Here is a 21,935-nt window from a genome sequence, read left to right as displayed (position 1 = left end):
AAAAGATGAAAAACGGATGACGTGACAAGAGGTGACGTGACGCGAAACAAAAACGTGCCGTGGATGTTGTGTTGACTAAAACACGTCACAAGGCGAGCGTAATAATTTTAACAGTTTTTAAGCGTAACTATATGTAGTTCATTGGTGCTATCAGTAATGTCACAATCTCACTTAATTTGCCTTCGAATGTTTTCTTGCGTGAATGGGTCATTGATAGTTTTTTTCTTCAAATAAGCGTTCAATAATGTAACACAATCTCACTTTATTTCCCTGTGAATTTCCATGGGAATTGCGTCATTGATGGTTCGTGCTCTCAGGCTTCGTAGCGCGAATTCTATTTTATCACAAAAAATATTTAAGTGTAACCTTTGATCCTTTTTAGCATTAAGTAAATTTGTTTTGTGAATATGTTTACTTTTCTGCCAGCACGTATAGCGTTATTTTAAGCAGCCATTAAAATTTGAGAGAAAGATGCGCGTTTCTGCACGACTCAAAAAGATGAAGAACGGATGACGTGACACGAAGATGATGTGACGCGAAAAAAAAAACGTGCATGAATGTTGTGTTTACTAAAACGCGTCTTTGAATGTTTTTTTACGTGAATGGGTAATTGATAGCCTATGCTCTGAGGCTTCGTTGAGCGAATTCTTTTCTCTTTTATCACCAGAGGATAAGTGGAAGTGATCCTCTTTCGATTTGTTTTGTGAAATTCAATTTAGTTCCCTGAAAGAGAGAGACCCTGGAACGAGGTTGAGATTTGATTGACATGTGCTGAATGCGTTTAAAGGACCTTTCTGTCAGCACGTTTCTCGTTTTAATGCTAAATTAATTGCGGTTTGATATCAGAATCGAGTGAGTGAGTGTTCGAGTGAGAAAATGCGGCCCATAACATAACCTCATTACCATTCGGTAAAAATGACCGTATATTAAAAATCATGTTTTGTTTGACTGAAGCAAGAAAGCATGAATTTTAAATAAGGTTTCGTATTTTTAGTGTCCGGATCTTATCGATTTAATAGGTCGGTGTCTATAGTTGTCACCATAATTGGTCTACTGCTTCACACTTTTGACCATTATCAACAGTAACAAGGGGTGCCGAATGGTCTTTCAAAAAATGCGTGTCTCGCAAAATTTTAGACAAATCTCAGGGGTCTCGTTCGCCTCGAATTTTTGTTTGACCCCTTCTCGGAGTCTAGATTTCTTTTGCAAGTATAAAAAGGTCTCGGGCTCGCAGAAAATATATCAGTCTCGCCGTCTCGCATTTACCATAGTATTAAACAGTGAGCATTTTAAAAAAATACAATGCAGTAGGACAAACCAATGAAAAGCTTTACCAAATGGCATGTATTTATTTTGCCAAATATAAACAATTAAAGGTAGATTCACCATTTTTGAATTGACTGCCATTAAAAGAGCGCTCGTTAGCAACAATTTTGATAGTAAAATCACAGGACACCAGTTTTGTCGCTTTTAGTGCCGCGTCTATAAATTGGCGTCGATGATCTTCAAGCTGTTCAAGCTGTTTTTCACTGATGATGTGTTCTACTTTCTCGAATCTTCTGTAGAGAAACCGGCAGCACATAAAGAGCCCCTCTGCCGCTGTGACAGATAATTGAAAGAAGAAGTCTACCAATTATCTAAAAAGAACAATTCTGGAGGGTGGGTGATTGAACCGAAGGGTCGGTTTAAATGGAATCATCCGGCTTTTATAGTAGGAACTATAAATGTTGTTGGACAATACTTAGCGTCCTTGAATTTTTCAATCTTAACTAAAAAAAGCTTAAAGAGTATTAGCCTGAAAAAACAGCCGCCTCTCATCGCTCCCACTAAAAGAGTAAATTTCGTCACTAAACAAAAACCCTTTTTTATCTATTTTGCGTTGACAGGAGCATTGCCGAGTTTCTGGTTTCGACAGATTAAAGTGCAAATAAGTTAGCTTGTAAGATTTAAAAAGGTAAAGGACAAATAGGGCGGCGGGAATATTTTGAACTTAAACTACATGTTTTACTCCTTCTTTTGACATTCGGTTGGCGAAAGAAACAGCACATTACAAACAGCAGACTAAAAAGTCATTAAATTTTTATTACGTTTGACACCTCATTAATTTTGCATGAATAATAGATAAGTACCACTCAAGTGACATCTTGGCAGGTTGGATTGAAATAATAAATCATCGCTACACGTCAGGAAATGTCGACAAACCTTCGGCCGTGCGGTCAGTGCAAATATGATGACCCCTCCCACCCCTCCCTCCTTCAATCACCCCTGTAAATACCAGTATATCGCGGAAAACTGTTAAGTCCATACTGAAGTGAAACTCAGGGCTGGTTAAAACCAGTCTTTAGAAAGGACTTGAATAACTAAATGGTCTGAAACTGCACAAACATACAAAAGAAATGTCAGGTAGCCACACAAGATGGTGACCTCGATGGTCGATGGTCCAAATAAGACAGATTAAACCGTTTGAAAAACAACAACAACTATGACAGCTTTCATACGATTTGTACGAAATTAAAAGCGATGGTCCTCGTTAATATTGTTCCTTTGCAAGGTAGTTTAATTTTTTTACATTAAAATGCAGGAATATTTCACTACAAATTCTAGCTTCTAGTGTTTTAAGTAGATAGGTCTGAACCACCGAAAATAGTACCACCTTCCTCCCAAATTTCCCTGATAAGCAAATAATCAGAAAAGAGGATTTGTTTTTTGGGCGATAAATGGCAGTTTTGATCTCCTGTTTCCAGTTTCGAAACAGTCGTTGTAGTTTTAAAACGATGTTTTATCTTCGATAACAGCAACTGAAGGCAGATTTTACCTTGAATATTCGTGGGGGTTTTCTACAATGAGCGCATCAAAAAAACTGACAATGGAGAGGGTAACATGTCCGGCTGTGGGAACACATGTTTGCTGTTTGTCATTGGCATGGGATATTATACCAGACCAGTCTGATTGCGGTGAGATATACATACAGACATACAGTCTGTAGTAAATAATAAAGATGGTAAATTTCGAGCTCGGTAATAAATAATAAAGATGAGATGTTCAACATGACACGAGCATGGGACAAAGAAAAATTCTGAGTCCCCGACGGGAATCGAACCCATGGCCTCCCAGATACCGGTTGGGCGCTCTAGCCAACTAAGCTACGAGAGACTCGTGATGAACTGGGCTCATGTTTACTAGGTTGATATGTGACACGCGTCCTGCATACTGCTAGGATCAGCAATGTCGAAATAATCAAATTTGTAGTAAATAATAAAGATGGTAAATTTTAAGCTCGGTGATAAATAATGAAGATGAATTTTTCAACTATGACACGAGCATGGGACAAAGAAAAATTCTGAGTCCCCGACGGGAATGGAACCCATGGCCTCCCAGATACCGGTTGGGCGCTCTAACCAACTGAGCTATTTAGACCCCTAAGACTGGAAAACGTAGTGTGAAAAATGCTCACGGAGCCAGCAAAGGTTTTAAACGTGTTTAAATAAAGTATGTCAAATAGGGGAAAAATAAAACTAGAAGCGTGGTCGGAAAAGTGAAAAATGTCAGGAATTACCACTTTTCACCAGGGTTTTGATTTATCATTTCGTGTTTCCGGTTTATTATCCCCTACACTTGACACTCACTTTGAAAACACATTCAACTGTTTTGTCTTTGATATATTTGTTTATTTTCTTCTGAAACAATATCCATCTGTCTTGTAACTGAAAATTTGTTGCGTTCCTTTGAAACCCGCCCCAACAAAATATAGTTTTGGCGTATCCTGGCCGCTTATCTCATGCACGCAATACATAGTTAGTAGATTTTCAAGGCGTGTTATCATTCCATTTACTGACCGCAGTGATTAAAACGTTAGATAACTTGTGAGTTATATGCTGATCAAGTGTGAAATACAGGAAAAGCTTCACCATCTTCGCACGTACTAAGGGAAACGATAGTTTCCATTACACCCAATCGATTCTGTTCTTGTTTATTTTTGTTGTATTTTTTCTACGTTTAATAAACGTATACCCCCGATAATACCTCGTAGCTTTATAATTCTGAAAGTAGGGGAAGGCTCCAGTTCTGCAATATCACAGCGACAAAACGATGAGTGGTGCCGGATCTCTTGAAGACCTGGATAAAGGGGAAAAAAAAAGAAAAAAAAAAACCTCAACTCCCCCCCCCAAAAAAAAAAAAAAAAAAAAAAAATAAAAAAAACCCCCCAACAACAAATTCCCTTTCTAACGTCAAGCTAGAGAAAATTCAAAACAATATCCCCACGTTGATTATTTTGTTTATTCTCCTCACCTGTCCGCTGACAATGTTTAAGTGTAATTAAACAATCGCCGCTACTCGTGTGGTTTAGTTTCATCTAAAAGAAACCTCCCATTTTAGTTCTCCTCCATTAATTATGCGTACTGATCTAACCTAATACTACCACAGTTTTTAAAATGCCTAGCAGGGCTCCAAGTCCCAGTTTTTTTTCTTTCAATCCTCGTGAAGAAGGCATATGGAATCTTAAGTGCCCACTTGCTGGCAATTGAGACTGCAGAACAGGGCGTTTCTTGGTATGTTCCACTTCGGACCATCAGGGCCGTAACTAGCAGAAAAGGCAAGGCGAGGCACTTGCCTCGTCTATATTTGTACCCAAAATTGAAAAAACTTTATATCTTTTAATGAAGACGAATTTTTCAACAATGACACGAGCATGGGACAAAGAAAAATTCTGAGTCCCCGACGGGAATCGAACCCATGGCCTCCCAGATACCGGTTGGGCGCTCTAGCCAACTAAGCTACGAGAGACTCGTGGTGAGATGGGCCATTTACTAGGTTGATATGTGACAGGTGTTCTGCATACTGCTAGGATATCGATCAGCAACATGATGTATTAATGTATAACATTGCTGATCCTAGCAGTATGCAGGATGCGTGTCACATATCAACTTAGTAAATAGCCCAGCTCACGACAAGTCTCTCGTAGCTCAGTTGGCTAAAGCGCCCAACCGGTATCTGGGAGGCCATGGGCTCGATTCCCGTCGGGGACTCAGAATTTTTCTTTGTCCCATGCTCGTGCCATTGTTGAAAAATTCATCTTCATTATTTATCACCGAGCTTAAAATTTACCATCTTAATTATTTACTATATATATCTTTTGTTGCAAAATAATCCCCAGTTCTGGCTCAAGAAATACCTAATGAAAAATGTCTCTGAAAGAGATTCATAGCTTCTAGATTTCAAAATGTTATGGAGGGCATACCCCCAGAACCCACTAGCAAGATCTTGCCTCGTCTACGGCAGGTCCCCCCCCCCGGGCCCCTTTTTTTTTTTCTCTCCTTTTTCCCCCCCTCCTCCCCCAAAAAAACCCCACCCCCCACGGAAAAAATACATTTACATTACATTTACAAGGTCTGGCTACGGCCCCTGACCATTCACGGCAGCAAAGAAGCCAAGAGTCAGAAATCAGGGCGCGCGGGGGGGACGCCGAAGACCCGACGTGAATCCTTCGCCATTAAAATAATTAAAAAAAAAATGGCCAAGAAAGGTCAAGAAAGGGCTGGCGAGCCCTTCGTTACAGCAGTACGTACATTCACCGAGATTGCGAGCAACGTTGATGGGATAGTTTTGTTTAGCAGAAGGATTTTTCCTGTGACTTTGGACGAGAATATGAGTGTACAAAAGTGCAAATGAGCTGTAACAGAATACTGGTCTTTCGCCAATATTCTCGCATGTCTTATAAGGAAAATGGTAGGAACTAGTTTGCAAAATAGATTGAACAGGACTTTTTTTGATGATTTTCATGTCAGTCTTAGCCCGGGCAAAGACTGAGAGTTCCAGAGCGAATGGAACTTTACCGTGTTGAAATAAAGTTTTCAGTTCAGTTCAGTTCAGGGTATAGACGAAAGTTTTTTCATAACTCTTTGCATCGACTGTCATTCGAACATGGCCAAACGAGGACGAAGAGTGCACGACAGTGGTCAGAATTCTCGTCGACTCTTATGAAAACTTAAACAAGTTCAAATGTTGGGTAACAGCTTAGCAAGGTCTCACATGAATGGCTCGCTACTCTTCATGCGAGCAATAGAAACACAGGCGGCCCAGACGTTGTATTCGATTTAGGTGATTATATGACAATGTATGAGAATACTTTGAAAATTGCTCTAAATAGTACTTGTATGAACGATTTGAATAAAAATGTCTTACCTTATGTTTATCTTGCATTATTTTGACATTTGTGTGCTTCTGGGGTGGGTTTAAAGCCGTTTAGATGAGTTTTTCTTTCTGACGTAGTGCTTCCTCTATAAAAGAGAAACGAAAGGCAGGCGACCGAAAGAAAAACTCGTCTAAACGGCTTTAAACCCACCCCATAAGCACAAATGTCAAAACAACGCAAGATAAACATAAGGTAAGGCATTTTTATTCAAATCGTTCATACAAGTAGTATTTAGAGCAATTTTCAAAGTATTCTCATACATTGTCTTATAATCACCTAAATCGAATACAACTCTGGGCCGCCTGTGATAGAACAAACAAAAGGAAAACGCTCCTAGCCGACCTCCTAAAGTATAAACAGCAACTGCTAGAGGATCAGTAGAATTACAAGCTGACGACGGAGCTTTTACTATACACTCACTACTGCAAATTTGATGCCTTGGAGTAGTTTTGTTAAAAAAAGACGATGAGAACGAAGGAGAGTATTGGGGGGCTCATCAAACGAGACCGAGAGATTTTAGCAATTTTCGTTGAAACTTGGATTGAATTTGAACTTGCTCAATTAGTTTTCTAGAGGGTCGTCGAGAGTTTCTCTGGCTGTTTCTTTTTTGTATGCGAGTCTAAACGGATAAATAAACTTAAAACTAATAACTTAAAACTAGTTGTTTTAAAAGTTTTTGAAACTAACCTTCATTCCGTCCTGAAAGTATGAAAGCCTTGAAGTCGTTCAATTCGCGACATACTTTCGTGGATTTCCTCGTCACAATACGCCCAGAAATTCATCTAAATTAAATTCAAGCTTGGTGAACGGGCTTATATGTTCAAATTAAACGATTTAAACAATTTTCTCTTTGAAGATTTGCACTCTGGATGAAAATTTGTCTCTGTTTTGAGAACCGACGGTGCGAAAGAGTTCACCTGGATCACATGCGCGTAAAATTTCCCGCCATTCGTGACGTCATTTGGTCCCTGTTTTGTTGAACACGATTTTCCTAAAGACTTGTATCGAAAAGTGAGTGAATAAGCGAGGGATGGGCTATTACAATCTGAAACCAAGGGAGGAGCCCTGGAACTTGAAAAACAAAAACTTGAAGCAAAATAGACATGTTTTTTGGACCAAGCGGGGAAAAACGTCCCTAGGTCAAGTTGGTCTTGTTATCCACTGTTTGCGAAAAAAAGATTTAATAGCACGCGTTTTTCTTTCTAACAATTACCATAAAAGCTCTACAATGACATCTCAGAAAAAAAAAAAAAACGAAGGGGGCGCTTCTAAAAAGGGGTATAGGAGGAGGGGTGATTATTTATAGATCTTCTATAGCTCCGACTTGAGGCTGCTTGAAGTATGAATCTTAACTGCTCCGACGTTTCAGCAATACTGCCTTCTTCAGGGTGGCACGAAGAAATCGGTTAACCACCAGCTGGGACCAATCTGGTAACAATTTTCTGGAGTTAATTTTATTTTAAAGAACTATTTCAGCGGAAAGCCAACTGGAAGGCATGATCTTTTGCCATTCGCGACGAAGTAAATAATAGAGATTCGAGTAAAATTAGCTTGCAAAGCAAAATAACTTTTGGAATTCTTTGGGAATTCTTTTTTTAGTTTCCTTTGCATCGCCACTTCCTTTACTGGTTTACTTTCCGTTCTTTGCGCTAACCATCAGAGCCATTTCAAAATATTTAACGGGAATTTAGTGGGTTTTCCCGACAACAGCAAAAGTAGTGTGCACTGTGCAGCTAAAAGCGAACGGGCAACGGGACATCCCGAGAGAGGAGGATAGCTCCATCCTGCCTGTTCGGGTAGCCAATCAAAACACACGATTTAATTCACCTTGCCTGCTCGCGGAGCCAGCTTTATTTCAGTGGCCGAGTTAATTGTTGGATCAAAAATTGGAGGCATATTTTGCAGGTTACTATCGGCCTCTGAGGCCTTTTATATAAAAACCGTGACGTAAACGCCGAGTATAATAACAATGCATTTATTTCTTTTCTGTATTAATTTCATTTACAATTTGTGGCAATCTGTTAATACTTTTGTTAAGATTAAACTAAACTCGTTCATGACAACCATCATAACAATAGATAATGGGCATAACGTGTATAAAATGGCAAAAATATCTAGCCAAATTTAATGTACAACTTATTCAAAGATCTGAATGCAACTTTGGATGTCCAAAACTGTTTGGAGATATACTTCTCTCCAAATTATCAAGAGTATGTACTCAAACAAACAGAATCAACAGATCAAAGAAAGATTTTAAGAGCAAGAAATAAAATACCAAAGTCTTTTTGTGTGTTACAGCGAGTCCAAAGCAGAGAAAAAAATATTACACCTCTTTATGTCAGAAAAAAAATTGTAATCACTTTTTTCAGTAAAATTTAAAATAAAATTAACTTTAACACCATTGGGGAAAAACAGCTGTTAATGATAAGTTTGATAACATTGTTACTCATTGAAAGAATGGCACAAACAAAATTATTAAGGTACAGAAGAGACTCCAAACCAGCTGGAAGGCTTAAAATTAAAGAGGTTAGCTATTCAAGATGGCGACAGATTTCCTTGGTGAACTCTGAGCATGTACTTTGACCACCCAGATCTCCTGTCAAAACCTGTTAGGATACAAAAAGTTTTTTTTGAGCTCTAAGATCAAGATATCAACTCTCCTAAGTGAATGCTATACACCTCTTTTAATGTCTGTTATGAGAATCTGGTGTTACCTCAAGACAATATATACTAGTTTCAGATGATTTTCTATAATTATTCTCTTTATCTGCCTGCCTTACAATGACTCCACATTGTATGGAGAAATTCCATGTCAATCGCTTTAGCATCCTTACCTTTCCTTCTTTGATGGTTTCAAGCACAGCTGTTTCTACATGTTTTGCATATGAATGTAGTTCCATATGTCGCAGCATCATTACAGCACTGAGCAGGAGTGCTGTGGGGTTAGCTTTGTCCTTGCCTGCAATATCAGGAGCTGTACCATGTACCTAGAGGTAGTAGCAACAAAACCCTTCACTCACACCTGACAGGCTTTTAATCATTTGGACCAGTTTGAGATGCTTACAGTGCAAAACCTTTTTAACTGAAAGAGCATTCAATATCTAGCAGAGGAGCCCGATGGCCAATGCACTAGAGTACAGGTTCAGAAGTCCTGTGTTCTAGTCTGGCATTATCCCCTTAGAGTATCTCTTGGAAATCAACCTTGCTGTACCAATGTGTACTGGCAAATTGTTAGGGCAAACTAATAGCATACTAATAGCATACTACTGAGGGCAACCATCAATGGGCTAGCATTTCATTAGCATTTCATTCCATGTGTGATCTAAAACAACGAGTTTTGACTCTGTCCCAGATGGCATAGGGATTTAGTGATTTCCAGAGCTGCAATGGGCACCAAAAGTGTTGAGACACTCGGCACTTCTTGAGTACCTTGGGCAAATTTTACTCCTCACCCCTTCGATATTACCCCCTCCCCCCCCCCCAGAACAATGTTGAATTTGCTATCTGCAAGACTTGCCTCGTTTGTGTACAACATTGAAAAGGGGGGAGGGGGAGGGGGAGTGGTTCAAAAGCTACAGCAGATTTAAGGTGGAAAAATGGGAATGTTACATTAGTATTAATTTCAACCAACTGTCTCAAGGACTTTTGGCGCCCATTGTGTACTCTAGCAGAGCCCGAGTGCCACAGGTGACTTAATTTGTCTTTGGGCGACATGTGTAACTTTGCTATCATCAAAGTTTTTAAGAGCTGGGCACCCAAGATTTTTTTTACATAACAGCCTTCGGGCACTCTGCAATTATTCTAAGAGCATAGCCTGTGTACAGCCGTCCCGCTAAGAGCACAGCTTTGGATTCCCTCTCCAATACAGTCCAGCCATGCCCAACCATGGGTCTAAGAACAAACTTCACTTACTGATTCAAATATGGCTACTCCATCTGCTCCAATGTTTCCACTTGGTGTAACACCCAGTCCACCAATCAATCCAGCACACAAATCACTGAGGGAAAACGTCACAACCATTAACCACAAACTATGCTAATAAACAGGAAGTGTTGTGACCCGATTCTTGGTATTTTTGACTCGGGATTGACAGGTTTCAGCTTTTACCTGACCATTGTGCTTACAAGTGTTGGGTTCTAAGGCACTCAAATGCAACGGAAATCAGAGTTTCAAGTTCAAGCATTGAACAGTTGAGTATAAACTGAACAACAAAACAACAAAAACTATGAGGGTTATACTAAATACATTTATTACAGAACACCAATAACCAAAATCAACCAATCAGATTGCTTCATTATTGGACATATATTTTCTAAATACTGGACCTGGCATTTGAAGATTGTAATGGCTAACAAAAGTTAATAAACTTGACTCACATGGAAAACCCTTTCATACTTTTTTGTGGGTTTTAAATAAAAAAAAAAAAAAATACACAAACAAAATAATCTATAATAAGGTTAAACCAATGTTAGGGAATTCTTTCCTGACTGAAACACCCTGTTTGTCCTTGGTCAGGATCCTATTCCTTTTATCCTTACGATTTTCCGCCTTAATCTTTAAAAAACTTTTCTTGCCGTGTATTAAAGCTTTTATGAACCAAGCTTGCTCGAGACTTTACTGGTAGAATTATCGGTCCTCAGTCTTTTTAGAATGAGTCTCACGCAAGACCTCAGGCTTATATTTTCCAGTATGGCCCTCACCCTTGGTAAATATGATGTACACACATACTGTAGGACTTCTGCTCAAGTTGGAGTTAAAATTGTCAGTCACAAACTACTGATACTCCTAGGTTCAAACCATTTCCTAAACAACAAAAATCAACCCAATTGTGAATTTGGTGAGATTTGAAAGGATAAACCAGTCTGAACCAAATAACAATAAAGGCACAATAATATTTAAAACACAGATAACAACGGTATCAATGCTTTACCTTAAAATGTCTCCATATAAGTTTGGCATCACCATGACATCAAACGTTGACGGATCCTTGACAATCTGAAATTAAAAAATATTAAATAGATTTAGCCAAGCCTAAAAGCGGAGCTCCCCGGTTATTTACTTTACCCTTTTTGTAAATCCGAATTTACTGACCGTTAACAGAAAAGCAAAAAAAATATAGCACTTGAGCCCGCAATCCAATGCAAAATATTACTTGGTCAGCGGTTAACTTAAAAAAACATTCAACCTCGACAAGTTCTATATCTGAGCCTGCGATATGGTCAAGTGATACTGGTCAGCGGATACCTTGTTTTGACAGCTGTCAATTGACCATAACATGGATATCCAATATCAAAGATGTAAGCTCTCGTTAACCTTACCAACCTACTTCTGGATTATGGCCGCCATGTTGGGGCGACATCGTCGCTAGGCGCACGCGCCCGCGAACCATGCCGCTAGCCATGATGACCATGAAAAGCCAAAAGCATGGTTCTGTTAATTTTCTGTGGGTATGGGACTCTCGGGTACGGCCGCTGGGAGCTCCGCTAAAATGCAGCAATAAATCTCTATTGACCAATCACAGTGAAAGAGTATTTGGTTACAAATAAATGAAGAGTTCCCTTACACTCTAATGCTGGTTAAGAGTAAAGTGTCACTTGAGCCATTGACCTTGGCCCAGGGCACTACATAGATTCTCTTGGGAATCAGGTTTTCCGTAGTATTGTAAATAACTGTATTGAGTTTGTTGTTAGCATGGCACAAAAAAAATACCCATAGCCTGCAATACAGGCATTTTTGATGGCCAAGTGTTGGATAATTTTGTTCACATATTTGGCCTTCAAGTCGCAAACGTAGAGGGTGGAGAAGAGAAAATGACGGAGGCTGGAGAGGGGTTTGGGGAATTTTTTCTTCCCCTCCCTCACCCCTCTTAGGGGTACACTTCATTAAGCCAACCTCCTTAATTCTAGGATGGGTTTCCCTCTTTTTCCAAGCCTCTCCTGAGTTCTATTCCAAGATGGCACTTGATCGTTAAAATATGCTTGTTTGCTAAAAATACATCTGCATTGCAACCCTCCAAGTTTATTTTTTTCCTTAGTAGCCATTTGGCCACCAACTGCTCAAGTTTGGTCGCCAGTGAAAAATTTTAGTCGCTAAATTTAGCTCAAGCTTTCAATCCTTCTTCTCAATTTTAGTCGCCAGGCTGGCGACCTCGGTTCCAATTTAGTCGCCAGCTCCAAAATTTTAGTCGCCATGGCGACTAAAATGGTCTTAACTTGGAGGGTTGCATTGCAGGCTAAAAATCTCATGACTGAAGCTCTGACCACTCCTCCGGCCAAAGGCTAGTTTTCTTTTGTTTGTAGCCACTTTTGGGGTTGTCAGTGAACACTTTTCTAACCAAGTGGGCAAAAGCATCAAGAGGTAACCAAAAGGGAACTAGCCAACTTTGCATCTCTACGCATTGTAACTATTATGCTAGGCAAGCTAAGGAGGAATTTTAATTATTCATTATTGTTTCAAAACTTACATTAAGACAAGTAGTATCCAGGTACATCTCATGGTATCTGATATCTTTATTCTTCTCAGCAGCCTCCCGACAGCATTGTAGAAAAAGACCATCAGAACGTCGCCTGAAAGTCATTCATGTGAAACAAATAAGTCAAGGCAAGAAGTTCCTAGATTATGGATGATAAATTTGTAAATTAAAGAGAAAAGTAAAAGCAAAGGATTAAGTTCAAGCAGAAACTCATAAAGGGTTGAAATGTGCAACACAAGTTCACAGTGTTCAAAAATTCAGTTCTGTCAAGTAGAAATATTATTTGGAAACAAAGAATTTGTACAAAACCAGATTACGCCATTTAACACAAGCTTTAAGCCCAAGCTGTAAATTTAATCCAAATAGTGCAATTTTGACTGGCTAAGTTTTCTCTCCTGTTTTTCCAAATTTACTGTTATCCGCTAGTGTATATGAAAAATTGCCTAAAATGTGTAGTTATTTAATTATTCAGCAGCATTTTGATCATGTCATTAAATTTTTTCTATGGCAATGACAAATTGTAAACAGTGTTATTAATGGCAGTCTAACTGCCCCATATGTAGGTCTCTTTCCTTTTCATCTTCTACTAACATGATATTGGCTTTATGTACAGCAGTCACAGTGTGTCTGTTATTTGCTTTGGCATACTGGAATGCAAAGTCTGCAACTCTTTGAGAAGCTTCTCTTGTGATCAGCTTGATACTTTGTACTACACCATCAACAACCTGTATAGACAAACAACTTGTAAAGATCTGGGCTTTTGTAGCATGTTAATAACATGCTATTAAAACTTTCTATAACTAAATCATCAGGAAAGCTTGCATGCACTATGGTAAAAATCTTTCGTGCAGGGATCTAAGCACATTTCAACATTAGTCTGAGCATTAGTCTTGGCAAGATTTTGTTGTACAAAATTTTTTGTTTGAACTCTCTTTCCCTCCCCTCTGGAGGACGGATGTAGATATTCACTTTGTTTTGTTTATTCAGTTCTGCTAATTGTAATTGCATTGCTGAAAGATCCTTAATATATTTCAAAAGTATTTGTCTACAGTATGGTAAATATGGATACCCTAAAATCCCAAGGGTTGCACCACTGCCTTGGTCGGGGGCACACATTCACCGTTTTTTGCCCCTGCTGGTTTTTAGTGTTTTTTGTGTCCGGCTTTGGTACACTAAATCTTAGTTTTCTCACTTTATTCATAGTTTGTTATTGGTTGTATTATCTGTTGAGCTTGAACAAACACATTCTCAGCACTGCACTTGAGAGAACTAAAATACTAGTTACAATAAAGAAAGCAAGTTGAGTTCTGTCAACTTACAACATGCTCTATACCACTGTATTCTCCCTCTGTGTTTTCTCTGATGGTAACTAGATCAACATCATTGTACGCTGTAGGGAAGCCATCTATGGAGCGGCAAGGTCGCACATTGGCATACAAGCTGAAAATCCTGGGTAATTAAATTATCAATAATCAATAAACTTGTCAAGCTCATTAATCAGTTCATTCCTTACAGGGTCATAAAGACTTCTGAAAAAAATCAAAGAATTTCTATGCCTTTTTCAAACCATAAATTTTAATTAAACAGTGAAATCATACTCCTAGAACAGAGTTTAGGCTAGCTGACTCTGATTTCACTGAGTAACTGATTACTACTGATTACTCAGTGAGCCATAAACATGTGGCGGGACACTACAGCCTAGCTCTGTGCGTCATATAAAAATAATAAAGATCTGTAAACTATTCACTTTCATCTGGTTTACAAACCCAAAAATTGAAGGTTAAGTCTCACAAAAAATCTTAAAATGCCTTTGCTGTATATAAAAAAGTTACATTTGACCACATTTCTGTCAGTATAAAATTCATTTATCACCAGTTGTGATCACTCATTCGAAACATTGTCCAACGTGCCTTCAAGTTTGACAATGAAACATGCAACTTCATGGGGAGGGCTGACTAGTGACTTGAAGTGGGGGGGCTTAACCCTATCCAGACCGGGGGGGGGGGGGGGGCGGAAAGTGCCCGCGCCGACTTTGAACGCTTATAACTTTTTTAATATTCAACCAAACGCTGCCAAACTTTGCGACTTTATCTAAAATTTATCTGGGAATAATTTGGTAGGGTAGGTTGTTGTGTCAGGAACTTGACGTCACCATGGCAACGGCATTTTGACACGCATGTTTTCCCAAATTTGTAATTTTCGTGTTTCTATTAATGAAAAATAACTTTAAAGCAATTATTTTCACCTGTTTACGGGTTTTAAGCACATTTTTATTGGTTTTGAGTATTTTCCAGTAATTTTGGGCGGTTTTCTGACGTTTTGTAAAAAATTTCGAAATCCAAGATGGCGGATCCAAGATGGCGGCTGTTTTGACATTATGATGTAATTGTCACGTGATGTGACGTCATCATCCCACGTGACATATACCAAAAGAGAGATTTTGAGACATACTATTTATCCTGTAAGTTTCATTGTGATTGCTTAAATATTCTGGAAGTTACGGAGGGGGGCGGAATCCGCCCCCCCGGTCTGAAAAGACCAAAAAAAGCCCGGTCTGAATAGGGTTAAGAGACTGTTCTCTTATTAATTCTTTATTTTTCCAGTAAAAGTGGGGGGGCCCCGGCTCCGCCGTCCCTGAACTTTTGATACCCAATGTGAGCATGTTTTTCATTACATGTTCACACTTAGATGCAATGGACAGTAGCCCTACATCCAGATATAGATTCCCTACAGGCACTTGTTTTCTCATGACTAAGAGAACAAAATTAATGGTCACGTCAGTTGTGAATGTTTTGCTAAAATTTCAATTCAATAGTTTACTGCAACTTGCTACAAACCTCCTGAGAGTCAGATTCATAGACACATGTCCTTTACCGATTTTTGTCTCCAGTGGCCCTAAAAAAAATTCAAGCATGCATCAGTATCAATCCCTATGGCAAGCTCATGGCACAGCATATTAAACTTGCAAAACGGTTTCAAAAAAAATATTAGATAGTTACTTCAAATTACAAGTACAATCCCCCCTGAATATAGGTCCTCCAAAAATAAGCCCCCCCCCCCCCAAAAAAAAAGTGTCAGATGCAAAACTTCTTCGTATAAAAATCGAGCCTCTCTTCCCTAAGATAAAAGTAAATGTAAAGATGTTTTTTATATATTTGCAATAGCTGATGGAGTGCTAACCCCAAAACCCAAATTTTAGTTTACTGCCACTTTGTGAAGTGAAGATCTCGACCTCTGCATTAAAAAACCACCTCATCCCAATATAACAAACACAGCAAGAGCCAAAATCATATTTATATATTTCATCCTAGATACATGTTTTACTGACTCAGACACATGTTAAACTTCGCTTGAATCTCTGCTAACAGACACATCCCGTAGGCAAACACAATCCAAAGTCATTGTAAAAAGACACTTTGTCATGGTCCCAACCACACACAAACACTACTGACATAATCTTTTTACCTCCCATAAGCATACAACTGTCCTACATTGGCATTATTGCTTGTTCTCAAGGGCGTCTACTTATGGGGTTTGGCTGTACTAGAAAGAAAGTGATTCCATGCCGTCTGGGTGATTTTGTATGCAATATTTGTATACAGCAACTTCAGTGGTGGATATGGTGCAATTCAGACAGTACATTGTATGCAACAATGACCAGTGCCTGTTCTTTACGTCTTCAAGTTCCACGTTTGTTTGTTCCATTTACCAGCATAATAAGATTGAGATAATCTATTTATTCCTGAAGCTAAGTGTACATCATGAGTCATTTACCTTTGAGTCCAATCTTGTTCTTATTCATAGAGTTGATTGCTGCTGGTGGAATTGTGGTCTTACCATCGGGGAGAACAATAGGTGCCACAGTGACCTCTTCCCATTCAATAGGAACCTAAAAGAGAGTTGAACATCAACAGTTTACTTTTGAAAATGGGGTTGTAAAATAATAAGCCTTGAGTCCTGACCAAACGGCAATGCAAGTAAACGCAAGTTGAAAAGTTGCGTCCCTGTTTGGCCAGGACTTGTGTGCACTTGCATACACTTCGTTCACTTTGGTCGAGACCAAATTTGCACTTAAGTTAACACTTAAGTCAATGCATTTTTTGCAGTTTACTTCAAATACTGAATTTCACCTTGTAGCATTTTAAATGACTTTTTGCAAACTTGCATGCACTTGCGACTATACTTGTGTGTCCGTTTGGCCATCCATTGCAAGTCTGTACACAAGATGAACTTGCGACTACTTGTGTCCACTCGCGTTACCATTTGGCCAGTACTTTTTGCATGATAACACCATATGCACAAAGTAACCAGTCCAGGGATGTAGATTAAAACTGGGAGCCAGGTAAAATACCCTGTCTATTGCATGAATTTCATCACCTACGAGAGCTGGTAATGTAGAAATTGGGTAGGTTTCAAAGCCCTTCTGTTACTAGTACCTGCTTATATATTTTCACCAGTTCTAAATCTAAGCTACATTCCTGCAGTCTGGCATAAACATGCAAAAAGAGCTATGAACCATCTTCAGATTTTCCCTGAAAATCTGGAAAGTCTTTCACAATCAACGGAAACATAAATAAAAAAGTAATCAAGGAATGTTCACCAAATGACTTCCAGAAGTCTTTCAATAACTACCGGAAACAATATAACATTATATCAGCACATTGTGGAAAAAATTCCCACCAGTTTAAAAATTATTGTCAGTATAAAATTTTGTTAGAAGCAATTATACCTTACTTCTTATTACTCGAGTAAAGAAGTTACCTGTGCAGCAGCAAATACAGTTTTTACAGCATTTGAAATTTCTGGTCCTATTCCATCTCCTGGGATAAGTGTTACCTTCTTTGTCTAGTTTAAGTCGGCAGTAAGAAACATAATTAATATAAAGTAGCGAAGGAAGTAAAAAAACCTGCCACACAGAAACTTAGGCCCTGTCTACTCTGACCTGGGTAAATTTGAAAATGGAGAAATTTGAAACGCAGCGTAAAATGGTTTCCGTCCACCCCGGGTAAATTTGAAAATGATATGCTTCTTTGGTGAGCTTTCTTGAAAAACTTCGTTTTCGGTGGCCGGAAACGCCATTTCAGTGTGGACGGTTGGCCTAACCAGGGAAAAAGATGCGTTTTCAAATTTACCCGGGTCAGTGTGGACAGGGCCTTAATAATTTTATAAGAAAATTATAGAGACAGACCAAAACAGAATGATTATTTCCTTTTCCCGCTGCAGTCTACACCACAACAAAAAAAAAATGATAAGCATGTAACAAATAATTATATGGGAGTGGATCAAGTACTAATTGTTTTATGATAAGCGAAATAGTTAAAAAAAGGGAAGCCTCAAGCCAAGAGGCCCATACTTGTCGGAGTGTATCCCGGTTTCTGCAAAAACTAATGGGGACCTTTTATTTCACACTTTTTTATGCCCTGTCCACACTAATGCATTTTGCCGATACATTTTTGTCTATCATCCACACTACAGCGATCAAAAAATGCTCTTCTGCATTTTCACTGTCCAGCCCTACTTAAAAAGCACTAAAAATGTGACACCAACAGTTGTGTATGCATGCAATCCCATTAGCAAGGGTGTACTGTGCCTGGAATTGACAAGAACCATTTAGCAAATGGTCAAATGCAATGATGTCATTCCAATGTTTTTCCAGTAATGGGGGGGGGGGAGGGAGGGGGGGGGGGAGGAAGGGGGGGGGATTTTTTTAAAGGGGGAAAAAAAAATTTTTTTTTTTTTTTTTTTTTTTTTCTCTTTTTTTTTTTAATCTATTTTTTTAAATTTTTTTTTTTAATAAAAAAAAAAAAAAAAAAAAAAAAAATTTTTTATTTTAAAACCTAAAAAATTTTTTGTTAAAAAAAAAAAAAATAATTATTTAAAAAAAAATATAAAAATAATTAAAAAAAAAAAAAAAAAAAGAGGGGGGGGGGGGGGGGGGGGGGGATAATAAAAAAAAAAAAAAAAAAAGAAGGGGTTTTTCTTTATATATAGGGGGGGGGGGGGGCTTAAAAAAATTTTTTTTTTTCCAACATTTTTTTTCCCCCCCCCTCTACATAAATAATGACCGGTCCCTAAAACACCTGGAAAATATCAACTAAATTGTCCTCTGAACATTTGATGGGTGGTCAAAATCCCTAGCAAACTTTGTGTTCCAAACTGGAACACAAATATTTTTCAACCACAAACAATTAAAGCAAATTTAGCTCTACAGTAAAGAAGTTGACGGGTTGAGTGCCATAATTCTCTGACTCCTGTTATCAATAAATTTATTAATAAACCTACGCTGACAGACAAAACGTGTTTGACTACACTCAAAACATGCTTGACCCAACACTCAGTTTGCTAACAATACAAACTAAAGCGAGATACAACTGAATTTATCCAGACAAAAATAATATAATTTAGAATAGTTGGTGCTGTTTATTACCTCTGTAGAGTATGACCGTCTCGATTCACCTGCAACCTGCAAAAGCAGAAGCTCAAATCACATTTAAATTTACTTTAGCTCTAACATATCAAGTTTTCAGCTTATCACAATACAATTCTTACACAGAATGGTCTCTGTAAGGAAGAAATTCCTGCTTTTCTTAATCCCCTGGCGGCATTATTAGCAGAACTTGAGGTTGGAAACCAAAGCCTGCACAATCTGGTCGACGCCATGTTTGTTTCTTGTCTACCGCGCATAGACTGGTACAAGGAATCCGAAGAATTCCGAACGAGTGACGAAAGATTACGAAAAGGGAAAATGAAAATAAAGGAACACGAATATCTATATCTGCTTTTGGCTATGCACAAGGTTAAATCAACGAGCACAAGCTGCTAAAAGTTGTGTATTTCCCTTTCAGTTTTTCCTTTGAAGGCCGTGCTTTCTATGTTGGAGATTACTTTGTACACTTTCTTTGCCATGAAATAAATGGCGCTGATCTGGGTTCGTGTCAATTTTGGAGCATGCTAGAAAAATACCGAACATTCTCGGAAACAGAGGGCAGATCGCAGGTGAAATGACGTTGTTTGGAAGTTCAAATTCACCTTTCTTTGCTAACACAAAGATATGACTCCTCGCGAAACTTTCGGTTTCTCGAGTGGGAGAAAACTTTCTCTGGGTGATAGGAAGAATCTTGTGGGTACACAAAGCACGTTTTGTTCATTTGTTCAAGGTGTAACCAATGCAAATTATAGTAAAACCGTGTCAAATGTAGAATACACACCACAATCACGTATGAGAAGACAGTTTTAATGCCTCTTAAATAAAGGTTGGGTTAAAAATGCTTATATTACAGACAGTAAATTTACTACAGACTAAAAGTCTTTCCTCTCGCTTGAGGAGTGTGATCTTGCATTAAACCGCCAGATAGACTTTATATCTCGGTAGACGTCAAACAACAAAGCGTTTACGGCTGTGGGCACGCAAATATCCACCTTTATGAAACAAAGACTTCTTGTTCCCGCCCGCCACAATTGCGCCAAAATAATAACCAACAACATAAAACAACGCGTCAAAGTAAAACTTAAAACAGACTAGTTTATACATTTGAAAATCGGCATACAAACGGTTATTCGAGTTACACATAGCTGCTAAAAAAATGGACAGGATTTACAAGGGAAATCAAACGAAATAGTTCATCTTGAATGACATGAATTTGTATAGTAACGTCGTTACTGCCAACTAGCGCATGAATCGCAGTAAAGTTCAGTTTCTTGTTTGAGTAATAAGTTCCATAAAAGTTTCAATATATACAGCGATGATTAAAGTTATTTTTAAGCACGTTCTCCCCTGATACGGCGGGCGAGTTGGATATCTTTTGGCATAATGGTCACACGCTTCGCGTGGATAGCACACAAGTTTGTGTCTTCGAATAAACCAACCAAGTAAGCTTCTGCGGCTTCTTGTAGGGCGCCAATAGCAGCACTTTGGAAACGAAGATCAGTTTTGAAGTCCTGGGCGATTTCACGTACAAGTCGCTGGAATGGAAGCTTTCTGATTAACAATTCGGTCGACTTCTGGTAACGACGAATTTCTCGAAGAGCGACAGTTCCCGGCCTGTAACGATGGGGCTTTTTAACTCCGCCAGTTGATGGAGCGCTCTTACGAGCGGCTTTTGTCGCTAGCTGTTTCCTTGGAGCCTTTCCTCCGGTTGATTTACGGGCAGTTTGCTTCGTACGAGCCATTTTTCTGTTACAACGAAATTCTCAAATTTTCTCTGCCTTTGCCGCGGTTGAAATCTATAAATGGCGTCAATCAATTGTGATTGAATGATATATATGCAGATTGCGCGCGTCTAATTGGTCAATTTTTGTGGTCACTGATTGGTTAAACGTCAACACTGCTGATCTCTGATTGGTTGCCTTCGATCCGAGCGAAAGTCAAGCTCGCTTGTCTTGTTGCAGAAATTCTTGAAACAAGTTGCCCAACACAGTTGTGTCCTGTTTGCGCTTTCTGCAAGCCAACCCTTTGGTGGTGAAGAATTATATTAACCGGTTAAACTGGACAATAACATGGTCGGTGAACAACCATTGAGAGGGTAAATAACGTATCAAAGGCTCCATGAGGTACAAAATTTGGTGCATTGTGGTTTTGTTGAATGAGATGAATTTTGTCTAAATTTTGTGGGCTATTCTTGTTATTCATTGCTTTATTAAAAACTGATTTAAAGACGTTTAATCATTGCTTTCTTTCTTTTTTTAAGACTTACTTTTTTCCGTATTTGGAATTTGTGTAATGGATTCCCCGCAAGTATACTTATTTTAAAATGTTATTTTATAGAGCATTTTACATAAAATTGCTCGGAAAATAAACATGTCAAGTCCAGCATGTTACATGATTGATATTTCGAGCCTAAGGGAGTCTTTTAAATTAACGTAGCTAAACCCTGCTCTGCTTTATTGTTTAACAAAAAGGTTGAGCTGACATAAGTCTACTGTATAACAAGAATTTGATTTGAAGATTTAGAGAGCATCTATTTTTGTTGCACAAATATGTATATTTTTGTTATTTGTAGATTCAAATCCATGACTTACTGGGCCACCCCTGGGATTAAAGAGGGGGAAATGTTGGAAAGGATTGGAGGAAAAAGGCAAATCTGAGTAGTTGCATTGTACCTATTCTGTAGACAACAAAATTCAAATAAATAAAAACAGCTCCAAAGTGACAGAAATATAACCAGAAAATTTTATTTGTATTTTGCCATTAATATAATAGGCACAATGGACCTACTCAGATTAGCCTTTATCCTAGTGTGCAAACAGGCTTCCTGACACCCAGAATCCTTT

The 21,935-nt window shown here is 38.6% G+C and overlaps 2 protein-coding genes across 2 annotated transcripts; both read right to left on the bottom strand.

Moving 5' to 3' along the window:
• Window positions 1-8,152: 8,152 nt before the first annotated feature.
• LOC144638512 (isocitrate dehydrogenase [NAD] subunit alpha, mitochondrial-like) lies at window positions 8,153-19,364 on the bottom strand. The gene is made up of 12 exons (XM_078497739.1): window positions 19,215-19,364; window positions 19,093-19,128; window positions 17,427-17,510; window positions 16,440-16,554; window positions 15,503-15,560; window positions 13,985-14,114; window positions 13,257-13,390; window positions 12,657-12,759; window positions 11,124-11,188; window positions 10,106-10,190; window positions 9,028-9,180; window positions 8,153-8,799 (listed from the first exon to the last, which is right to left on the bottom strand). The coding sequence occupies exons 1-12, from the start codon at window positions 19,347-19,349 to the stop codon at window positions 8,725-8,727; spliced, it is 1,173 nt and encodes a 390-aa protein (XP_078353865.1). The 5' UTR covers window positions 19,350-19,364; the 3' UTR covers window positions 8,153-8,724.
• A 519-nt stretch (window positions 19,365-19,883) lies between these two features.
• LOC144641783 (histone H3.3) lies at window positions 19,884-20,904 on the bottom strand. Its single transcript, XM_078500811.1, has one exon. It carries the CDS (start codon window positions 20,832-20,834, stop codon window positions 20,424-20,426), a length of 411 nt encoding a protein of 136 aa, XP_078356937.1. The 5' UTR covers window positions 20,835-20,904; the 3' UTR covers window positions 19,884-20,423.
• Window positions 20,905-21,935: the final 1,031 nt, after the last annotated feature.

Source organism: Oculina patagonica, chromosome 1 (assembly GCF_052425735.1).
Source record: "Oculina patagonica isolate OP01 chromosome 1, crgOcupat, whole genome shotgun sequence".
Lineage (NCBI taxonomy): Eukaryota > Metazoa > Cnidaria > Anthozoa > Scleractinia > Oculinidae > Oculina > Oculina patagonica.
This window is presented reverse-complemented; position numbering and strand designations above follow the sequence as displayed.

Coding starts and splice junctions, on each gene's coding strand:
- LOC144638512 (XM_078497739.1), bottom strand. CDS start 19,349: ATGCGCGGTAGACAAGAAACAAACATGGCGTCGACCAGATTGTGCAGG. Junction 11,189..12,656: donor TGGATACTACTTGTCTTAAT/GTAAGTTTTGAA, acceptor TTTTAATTTCAG/ATTGTCAAGGATCCGTCAAC. Junction 8,800..9,027: donor AAACCATCAAAGAAGGAAAG/GTAAGGATGCTA, acceptor GTATCCTAACAG/GTTTTGACAGGAGATCTGGG.
- LOC144641783 (XM_078500811.1), bottom strand. CDS start 20,834: ATGGCTCGTACGAAGCAAACTGCCCGTAAATCAACCGGAGGAAAGGCT.